This window comes from Musca vetustissima, unplaced genomic scaffold (assembly GCF_032173495.1).
Source record: "Musca vetustissima isolate MV318-11 ecotype Yass unplaced genomic scaffold, APGP_CSIRO_Mvet_v1 utg29024, whole genome shotgun sequence".
In the NCBI taxonomy this organism is placed as follows: domain Eukaryota; kingdom Metazoa; phylum Arthropoda; class Insecta; order Diptera; family Muscidae; genus Musca; species Musca vetustissima.
Window position 1 is genome coordinate 47,306 of NW_026884636.1, and position 11,371 is coordinate 58,676.

The 11,371-nt window shown below is 36.6% G+C and overlaps 1 protein-coding gene across 1 annotated transcript; it reads right to left on the reverse strand.

Moving 5' to 3' along the window:
• Positions 1-486: 486 nt before the first annotated feature.
• Positions 487-3,633, reverse strand: LOC133331669 (aladin). The gene is made up of 6 exons (XM_061540049.1): positions 3,524-3,633; positions 3,118-3,464; positions 2,918-3,044; positions 2,063-2,214; positions 1,625-1,998; positions 487-825 (listed from the first exon to the last, which is right to left on the reverse strand). Exons 1-6 carry the CDS (start codon positions 3,629-3,631, stop codon positions 488-490), a joined length of 1,446 nt encoding a protein of 481 aa, XP_061396033.1. The 5' UTR covers positions 3,632-3,633; the 3' UTR covers position 487.
• Between the last annotated feature and the right edge of the window lie 7,738 nt (positions 3,634-11,371).

The following is an 11,371-nucleotide window of genomic DNA, read 5'->3' on the forward strand; positions in this document are numbered from 1 at the left end:
CAAAGCATGATCTTCTTAAAATACCACTTTGGTTCAAAACTCAATTATTATTGTGATTATTGAAAAATTACTGATTCACTTCTTCCTGTGACAATTATGTGCCCTTCCTTCCTTATTAAAGAATTGAGTATCAATGTATTTTTTTTTTCTTCTCATTGTTTGTTTTTTTAACTAGAAAAAATAAGTATTTAAAATGTTATTGAAAATTATGAGATATAGTATTCTCAATAAAATTTGTTTAATTGTTAAAAATCTGAAAAGAGAAAAAACCTGCATATAAACATATTTATAAGTTATAATCTTCTGCTGTTAAATAAGAAAACACATTATTTAATCAATTACAATTATGTCAACATTTATGTAGTGTTTCCCCACCACTTCTTCTATGGTAATTTGATAATGTTAAACAACAAAACAAAAGAAATGTCAATAAAAAACGCATATTATATTTATGTACCTTAATAAATAAAAACAATTAAATGGATTCTTACATATTACCAAATGGAAAGTATTGTATACGACCACTGGACCAGCCTATGGTTAAAACGGTATCATTATTTTTACGATGTTTACTTTGAAAGCAAATATATGATGGATATTCATTGGCCACGCCAGACAGGAAACAAGCTGGTGATATGGATAGATTAAATTTCTGTACACATGTTGAGAAAATGGCAATACAGGCGGTATCTTTAAAGGTGATGGCCACATAGAGGCCATTTGGATCCCATGCCACACATTGTGGTTGGCCACCAACTTCACGATCATCCACAGTGATTTTACTTAAGTCGGCAACAGGTAAGGCTTGTTTGGGTGATGAACCATCTGGAAGATATCATAGTTGGAGATTGTAGTGGAATTTATTTAATATTTTTAAAGCCGATGTAGCAATCCCGCTGTTTTTAAACAATGGGCTGAAGTCATAGACGTCCGTCGAATAAGACTCGGGCCTTTTCGAATCATAGACCTTTCTCTCGTGGAAAGCATCCTATCCCTATTGCTGATAATGTAGGCAGCATTATACAAATTATAACGTAATTCTTTTTATAATTCACCTGTAGCTTGCCTCTAGGATTTAACACGTTCAGTTACTATTGGCAGTTCTCATTAAGAAATAAAGAATAATTTTAAATTTTGCAAAGAGGCTGTAACAAATTCTCAAATTATTCCACTGCCGTAATTTTCATTTACTGTTAATCGATTTTGAAAGAGACTTAAGGGGTCCTGAAGCAGCAGTACCAATAATCTACATAACGTCGTCAATGTCACTCATAAGAATTGAGAAAAGTGCTCAAATCATCCCATCAGCCATTTACTTTTCTAACCAATACATCTGTGTAAGCAACTATTAATCTCTAGATGTGGCCAATAATTTTCACATATTTGTATCGGCAGGAAATATTCCCAAAGACCTTCTATTGAAGGATGCATTCATTTATTAAAACTGGTCGCATTTTCTAAGTGTTTTTGAGGTAAAAATTAGTTTCTTTTAAAAAACGTTTACATCTATCAATAGATTAGAAGTCTCGGAGTCGTTACTTGGTGCATCACAAATTTCACTACCAACAACTTAATTATAATACCGTCATTCGAATGTTAAAAAAAAACTAAAATCTTTACTTACTTTGAAATAGCTGTTCCTCGAAGAACTGCAAACGATATAGTATCGGTTCATCGGATGTTACAAATAGTAAAAATCCACCACATGGCGACCAACATGCCGACTGTACGGTACCTTGGGTAATTGTCCAACGTTCTGGTTGCCATTTATTTTCACATGCCCAGACGCGAAATACATTTGTGACAGTCGATGAGAATAAACATGAACTATTGGGTGACCATTTCAACAGAGAACATGGTGGCCCGACACGTTTCAAAGCGGTATTTTGCATTTTATCAACATTCCAAATAATTACATCAGTGTCACCAATTGATGCTGACGCCAAAAGGGTACCATCGGAATTCCATTGAACCGAGGTAATGGGACAATGATTTGGACTGAAGAGGGGAAAGAAAGGTTTGTTCAATATTAAATAAATTCCAAATTGTTCGATTAACTTACTGCTTTAGAAATATGGCCTGTGATGTGGAGCGTGTGATATGCATATTATTGTCCATGGTCCATAGGCAAATGCCCTTTTGACAACCGACAGCCAATTCAGCAGCTGTATAGGGACGCCATGCCATGCTGGTAATCCATTTTTGGGAAGCGCTCTAAAATTTAAAACCATGTAACCAAGAAGAGATGTTAGTGTGGTATTAAGTAGAAAAAATATTAAAGGATCTATTTGGACAAGGCTACAACATGATGTTGGTATCAAAAATTTCTAAAATCAGTCGGAACTTTTGTCGATGGCTATAGAGATCGAACAGAGGATATATTACGTGTCCAGGTTGCACTTTCCCAACCACTTTAGGTTTCTAATTATGCTGTAGATTAGAGCAGGTTCAGTTGTTGAAGAAGGGGAAGGCCACGAATTCGGTGAAAAGATCAAGTGGAAGACATCTCGGAACATGATCTTTCAAATTGGAAGATCTGCGCACAAGAACGACGCGCCTGGAAATCTTTTTTTAAGCTCGGTTTGTTCTGTCATAAGTTAGCTAAGTAAATAAGATTCCAAATAGGAAGTTAATCAAGCGCAGTATTAACCTCTATGGGAGAATGCTCGAGAGGAAGATATCAACTAGTTTGTAAGTGCAAGATAAATAATTTGACTTTCTGACTTCTGGTGTTGGCTAAGTCACTAACACCAATTTAAAACCACTTTCTATGCTCGTTCCTAATTCTTGTTTTTTCTGATTTTCGCAATGCACCATTGGTCTCCAAGTGACACGACCGCTAAATTAAACGGGTGATCATCTTTTAGCCTAACCACTCTGGAAGGTATAAAACTTTCAATTCAAAGATTCGACTTACCTTCAGTACTGGTACAATAGCGGGCTCATCTGTGTATATGCGTACAATATCATCCATACCGGCAACGGCAATCTTAAAGCAATTTGGATGCCAAACAATGCATCTTATATATGAACGTATCCAATCTCTGAAAGATTAAAAAACATTAAATTTTTATTTTCAATTAGTATTTTTAGAAAATCCCATCGCCTCGCACTTACCTTGTCTCTGAATGTTTGGCTATCGAAGCAAGACCTTGCTCTTTCATATGTGGAAATACTTTCGATTTGATACGTTGAAAAAATTCTAAAGTACGAAATGTAAATTCTGCCACGGAAGATATCATAGCATTTCCTCCAGATACCTGAGTATCCCTTGCTTCATTTAGAGCTTCGGCAAAACCACTTTCAAAAAATGTACGTGTTATTCGCTTCAAAACACCTTCATTTACCGGCACCAGTACATTGCGCCATGAATCAGAACATTTAGCCGAAGCCAGTGATGAGCCGGCAATTGAGGTACTATTGAAGGCATCACAATTTATATTAATTTCAGGGTAATAGTCCAACTAAAATAATGCACATAATTTATAAAGGGAAAATTAGATGATCAGCATCTTTTACTTACCCTATGGGTGGAACTTAGTATTTCACGTTGCGGCAACACGCATAATCCTCCCCGTGGAGGAGACGAGCCGGGCGAATGAATTGTGGACATGTCTTGCAGGGAAACCATTTTTGTAATTGATTTCAATTAAATAAACTAACACAAAAAGACAAAGAAATAATAAAAATGTGTCCGACAGCCGGCTTTGCCAAAGTGAAGTTAGCCGCGATGCCGTTTTCTGCGCGTCAACCAAACTAAAAACGTTCGACATGATACGAATGTGAGGAGAAGGAAGAAAATGCATGCTAACGAATAATTTCAAAAGAAATTTGCCGAAATCTCTTTGTTTAGAAAGAGTGCAATGCATAACATAGTGATATTCTGTCAGCTGTGAACACCAACTGATATTATTCCGTTAAATTACCGTTCGCAACTTTTCCAGTTTATAGTTCAAATGAATTTGGAATATTTAACAATAACTACGTTTCACATTCGGCATTTTATAACATTTCTTACTCTTACTGCAAGAATATACCACTTTTTACTACGATAAGAAATATATATTTATAAATATAAATTATTTAGCAATTTTTCCACTGAACACATGATATGCGTACATTTCGAAGGAAGATATTTTCATTTAAATTTTGAAAGCTGAATTCTGTCAAAGGCAAATTTATTAAAAAATTGGAAACTTCTGACTCCATGAGACTACCTTGTATAATTATGCCATGATCAATGGGTTAATTCGTGTAGGTTATTCTGAGAGCGAACTACGTTGTTCGAATGTTCATCATTTTCTGAGTGTATACTTTTAGGCGTCAATGATAAATTCTTTCTTTTCACTCAAAAAATAAAGAAGACAAGCGTTATAGCAAATTAACGTAAAATAATTAAATTATTCAGAATATTCATCGAATATTTGAAACATTTTAACAGGAACATTCTGATTGAGTACATGTTACCACTAAGAATTTACAAACATTCAATAAGTATATGTAGATAGACTTAATTTCAGCTTCAGGCCTGGCAAATCGACCATTGACCAGATTTTCACTCTACGCCAGATCCTTGTAAGAAACCCATGAAAAACACTTCGACACATTCCAACTATTCGTCGGCTATAAAGCTGCATTCGACAGCCCTATCCGTTCCGAGGTGATTAAAGTCATGTCTGCGTTCGGCATTCTTTCAAAATTAATACGGCTATGCAGGATAACTTTAATTGGCATAAGATCAGCAGTTAAAGTTGGAAGGGCCTCTCGGAGCCCTTCAATACCGAACGAGGCAAGGAGACAGTTGGTCGTGTGACAGCATATGCTACTCGCCTACGCCGACGACATCAACATAATGGGTGTAATATTGCGAGCAGTTATAGCCACCTTTGAGAGGCAGTCTGCCAAAGTGGGACTGGCAGTAAATGGCGAAAAGACCAAACTGATGGTATCAACGCGCAAGATGTCCTGTAGACTCGAATCAACTGTGGACCGCTTTGAGGTAGTGAAAGATTTTATATAACTGGGTGCCGCCATAAACAAAACTAATAACATCAGTTGTGCAATACGGAGGAAATCCCGCCAGACCCAACTCACATTCTACAAGACGCTGATATTACCCGTGCTGTTGTATAGATCTGAAGCATGGGTATTTGCACAAGCAGATGAGGCAGCTCTTGGGGTGTTTGAGAGAAAAATTCTCCGGAAGATCTAGGGTCGATCTGCGTCGATTGTGAATATCGCCGTCGAATGAACCATGAGCTATACAATGTATTCTCAGACATGTACGTAGTCAGGCTAAGTCATCTTGGATGAAGATGCCCCAGCTCAAAAGGCATATAAAAGCGAACCAAGTGATGATTCACGCAGAAGTGAAAGGCCACGAATCGGATGGAAAGATCAATAGAAGACAACATCTCGGAAAATGGTCTTTCAAATTGGATGATATGCGCACAAGACTGACGCGCCTTGAAATCTTTTTTTAAGCTCGGCTTATGGAACAACCGTTCTGTCACAAGCCAGCTAAAGGGCTAAACAAAATGTTCGCGTTGAGCGTTTTTTGTTATCGCGTTAACGCACGCAAAAAGTGTTAAAATATATTTAACTCCGATGCGCGCCGCACATCAACTTCGAGCGTTTTTGTTATCGTTTCCTTGTGGTTGTTGTATTTCCGATAACACATAACGCAACGGATCGCTCAACCCGAGCATTCTGCTTAGCCCTTAAGTAAGTATGTAAATACCTGAGTATTTACCCAAAAATTGGGTATAAACTCATTAACCTGCGAACAACTTGACATAGACGGACAAAATTTGACTCACATGTTTTTAATGTCAAAGCGAATACTACTAGGGAAAATGGTCCCTGGGTCCAAGATTTTTGATATAGACTCCATATAACCGTACCTCCCAACTTAAGGGATTTCCTTCTTGTCTATTAGACACATTTTACGATCAAATTGGCTGTAATTTGGCACAGAGAGTTCTAACAAATAGGCATGCAAAAAATTATCGTTGAAGGTGCACGTTTTTGTATTAATACAACTACTGGACTCTTGGGTCCAAATTTTCATATATCATCCATATAACCCCAATTTACCGGGCATTTACCCATTGCCCACCTGTAAGTATTTATGAAGAAAATCGAAAGTCGATCTTGGAAAGTCGACTGACCTTGCGATGTCTTCAAAGATCAAAAGTCGAATTCGACTTTAAGATTTTTCAATACAAAAAGTCGATTACGATCACGTTTTTTACTTTTTACTACGATAACGAATTTTCCTTTATGATATCGAAGAAAATAGTAAAATCTAGTAGATTCTTGCAGTACGGGAACAGACCAAATATAATTACTAGAATGGTAAATGGGACTCCTGGGTCCAAGTTTTAATTTAAGTCCCCATATAACGGTACATCTCGATTTAAGGGATATTTTTGGCTATTTGGCCAAAATTTATCGATGTAGGTCCACGTTTTCTGGTAGCTCCCATACAAACAAAATAAATACCAACAAATGGGTATTTACGTAATTTACCGGGTATTTACACACTACCCATCTCTAATTTTTTTTGTGAAAAAAATCGAAAGTCGACTGACTTTGCGATTTCTTCAAAGATTAAAACATGGCCTATAAATAAGGTCACCAAGGGAGACCAGCTGATTATCGATATCTCTCAAGTTTGCTGTCAAAATGCATTATTGTGAATTGACTTCCATTATGAAAACGTAAACAATGTCGAAATTTTTGACATTAGACTTGAGAAAAAACAGCTGTTTTCCGATTTCGATTGCTATCTTGGTGACCTTATTAATAGATTTTGGATTAAAAGTCGAATTCGACTTTTAGATTCTTTTTCAATACAAAAAGTCGATTTATCGATTAGTCGAATGTCGATTTACTTATCCCTAATCATAATTTGCCTAAACCTCATTCGTAAACAACACGGTGCCCTTATATGGGGGCTACCAGAAAAAGTGGGCCGATATTTATAATTTTTAGTAGAGATATTTGGTACGCAATATGAACCCAATGTACAAAATTGCAGCGAATTCGGTTGAAAAGCGCGCTCAAGAACCCCAAAATACCGAAATTGGGGGGTACCCTTATATGGGGGATATCCGAAAAAATTGACCTATATTTAAATTTTTTTGTGGAGAGATTTGGTACCTGCTAAGAACTCAAAATACTAAATTACAGCCAATTCGGTGAAAAATACGATAAAAACCTAAAAAATACTGAAAATTAAGAGGTACCGTTATATGGGGGCTACAAGAAAAAGTGGACCTATATTTATAATTTTTTGTGGATACATTTACTACAAATTCGCTTGAAAAACGCGCTCAAGAACCCCAAAATACCGAAAATTGGGGGGTACCCTTATATGGGAGCTATGCCTAAACGTGGACCGATATATCCCATCTTCGAACTTGACCTGCCTGCAGACAAAAGACAACCCTATGCAAAATTTCAGCACCCTATCTCAATTCCTTCAGAAGATAGCGTGATTACAACAGACGGACGGACATGGCTAGATCGTCTTAGAATTTTACCCTGATCAAGAATATATATACTTTATAGGGTCGGAAATGAATATTTCGATGAGTTACAAACGGAATGACAAAATTAATATACCCTCCATACTATGGTGGAGGGTATAAAAAGTACTGGAACAGACCATTTGTTGGCGAAGGTTTGCGTACGACGTCGCTTGAGTCTTGGCAGAACGACGATTAACAAGCGAATTTTATGAAGGCTGGAGTCTTGGAGGCTACCCACTGTTCTTTTGAATCTCTCTCTCTCTTTTATTATTTTTTTTTTCGTTTTTCCATATATAGTTCCTTTGCTCCATATAGTTCCTTTGATCCATATAGTACCTTTGCTCCATATAATTCCTTTAGTCCATACAATTTCTTTGCTCGATATAGTTCCGACTCCTACATAGTTCTTTTGAATCTCTATCTTTCATCATTCTTTTTTTCTTTTTTCCATATATAGTTCCTTTGCTCCATATAGTTCCTTTGCTCCATACAGTTCCTTTGCTTCAAATAGTTCAAAAAAGGAACTGGATCAGAGAAAGGAATTATATTAATTAAAGAACTGAAACTAGTTCCGTTCGTTCCTTTCTCGGAATAGTTCCAATGAACTAGTTCGTTCCGGAACTACCCAACTCTACAATTCAGACAAATCAGAGTTAAAAATAAATAAATAATAGAAACGGAAAATAAGGGGGATTGGTCCTATATAATTTCGATGATTAAGTGTAGAGAGTAGTTTTGGTTCTATAATAATAAAATCCATCAAATATTATATAAAATAATTATACGAGTGCGGAAGTAGATTTTAACTTCAAAGTAAATGAAGAAGTCTTATAAGCAGCTTTCTTCGTAAAGATGGTGGTGGTATGGTGGTAGTGAGTGAGTGTGTGTTTCGTCGATGGGTGATGATGATGTTTGTGGTGAGCAAGTTAGTGTCCAAAAATCACTAAGAAACAGTAACAACAGCAGTAGCAGCACCAGCAAAAAAGCAACCGAAGAAATACAAGCCACCTAAAGTTGGGTAAGTGAATGGTCGTTGTCGTCAGACTATAGGTCGGTATGTCTGTCTGTCTGTTGGTACATTTCGCCATTGTATGTGTTCTCTTTTTCTAGTATTATTTGGAATATTCGTGGTATTGGTTGGTGGTGCTGATGTTGGCTGGTAGCTCGTTGGTTTGTACTTGTTCAGTAATTATTTAATTAAAACAAAGAATTAACATAGAGTTTTGACTTTTCGTTCGTTCGCAAAGCAAACAACTTGCGGAAGTGTAGGGGCAGTTCGAGTCGCGATAACAACAAACGACATCATTGCTGGTGGTAACTAACAACAAGAATAACTTTGCAAAATTTTGTTTATTATTTGATCGGACGCCCAGACCCCCACCTTCCCTATCTACCTCGAATTAAGGGAAATCGTTTATAAACAATAAATATTTTTATAACAACAATTGATATGAAACGAATATTTATGACCATAATAACAAATCACATGCAGTACCTAAGGCGGAGTGCCAATACTCACCCACCAGCCCCCAAACAATTGAAGAAAAAAAAACGAAACAAATCAAATGCATAACATTATGGGATTATTGACCTGAATTCATAACAAAAAATCGTGGGTATATTATTGATAAGCAAACACGAGACTTCGTTCAATGGACGTCACGAGTAGGCAGCCAGCATCGTTTAAAATTGGGTCAGCATTTTTTTGTAATCAAAAGTTGTGTGCACTACATACATACATACAGAGGGAATTCCCAACCTTGCCCTTCACATGTCCATCCCATAGCTGCCAACAGCAAAAGATAAGAACGAACTTTCAGCGCACGCTAATATTATAATGTGAGAGGAGTATATTGCAAAATGGAAATTAAATAATAATGAAGAATTGGTGATAAGCGAAATCAGTGTATGAATTAATACATACATATATTAATTTAGTTGATATTTGTGAAGTAATACGCTAATTTTTACTTCCGAAATATTGCGAGAAGTGGTAGAACTCGAGTCTGTTAAAAAAAAAAAAAAAAAAAAATGAAAAAGCGTTAAGGGCCGAACTTTGGATACCCTCCGCCATAGGTACACCGACAGATACTTAAAATGAAAATATAGGGAACATACCAAAAAGTGAACCTATAGGCAATAATTTTATAAACCGGTTTATGTAAACCATTATGTACACCAAATACAAATGTCAGCAGTTTTTAATGAAAATGTCAAAGCGTGGACTTATACTAATAACAAATTTTAGAGTATACAATCCGCAAACTACTGCAACTTAGAGTACATAGTTTAATTACATAGTGTAGGAATTAACGAATATTTGGGGTTATAATTATATGAGGTCTATGCCTTTAATTAATGACCGACATATGTAAATTTCGAACCCAATATGTTTGTTTTGTGTCTCAGGAGGTATAACATTATATGAGGGAGATACCTAAATACTGGCCAATATATTTCATTATCGTCGGGTTCGAGTTTTTTTATCACTCCTTAGAAAGCAGAATGATTACAACCGATGGCTAACTCGTCTAGAATTCCATAATTTGTACGGGTAAAACTGACTATTTCGAGTAACGACTCCCCTATACTGTGGTAGAATACGCCAGGGGACAACCCCTACACACGGAACTAATCAGCTAAATATTTTAATATAAGAAGGGGGTTATATGGGAATTACCCCTAAAAATATTTATAATTTTTGGTAGGAATATTTGTTACCATTTGCGATTACAAAATACAGCGAAATCGGTTGAAAAGCGCGCTCAAGAACCCAAAAATATCGAAAATTTGAGGCTACCCGAAAAATTGACCTATATTTAATATTTAGTGAAAAAATTTGGTATCCAATAAGAACCCATTGTACCAAATTTCAGCGAATTCGGTTGAAAATCGGGCTCAAGAACCCCAAAATATCGAAAATTGGGTGGTACCCTTATATGGGGGTTACCAGAAAAAGTGGACCGATATTTATAATTTGCAGTGGAGAAATTTGCTACCCAATAAGAACCCATTGTATCAAATTTTAGCGAATTCTGTTGAGAAACACGCTCAAGATCCCGAAAATAACGAAAATTGGGCGGTGCCTTATATGGGGGCTTTATAATTTTTGGTGAAGAAATTTTGTATCGGTTTAAAAACACGCTTAAAACCTCAAAAATACCGAAAATCGAGGGTGTCTTATCTGGAGGCTACCCGAAAAAATGGGCCTATAAAATTTTTAGTGAAGAAATTTCAGTGAATTCGGTTGAAAAGCGGAATGACAAAATAAATATACCCTTCATACTATGGTGGAGTACTTGCGCAAGCAGATGAGACAGCTCTTGGAGTATTTGGGAGAAAAAATCTCCAAAAGATCTATGGGCTGATCTGCGTCGAATGAACCATGAGTTGTACTGTACCATCATATCTCGGACATCGACATATCGTATCGAGCTGCTGCGACTACGTTGGCTAGGCCATGTTTTGAGAATGGAAAACGATGCCCCAGTTCAAAAGGCATATAAATGCGAGCCAACTGATGATTCACCCAGTAGGGGAAGGCCACGATTTCGATGGATAGATCATGTGGAGGATGACATATCAAAAAATGGTCTTTCAAATTGAAAAAAAATGTGCACAAGATCGACGCGCCTGGAAATTTTTTTTATGTTCGGCTTATGGAACAAACGTTCTGCCTCGAGCCATCTAAGTAAGTACAAGGTTGGCTCCAGTTGGAATCTTCAACAAGTTAACGGCAATATAATCCCAGTACATATTTCTCAAACTCATAATCAATCGCCTTGAAAACGAGAGTCTAAATTGATTTAGCAAAAAATAAACCCTGAAGCCCCCTC

Bases quoted from the DNA above. Each gene is read 5' to 3' on its own strand.
- LOC133331669 (XM_061540049.1), bottom strand. From the start codon at position 3,631: ATGGTTTCCCTGCAAGACATGTCCACAATTCATTCGCCCGGCTCGTCT. The intron at 3,045-3,117 runs GTAAGTGCGAGG...TTAATCTTTCAG, and splicing joins GCCAAACATTCAGAGACAAG to AGATTGGATACGTTCATATA. The intron at 826-1,624 runs GTAAGTAAAGAT...GATATCTTCCAG, and splicing joins CGAGGAACAGCTATTTCAAA to ATGGTTCATCACCCAAACAA.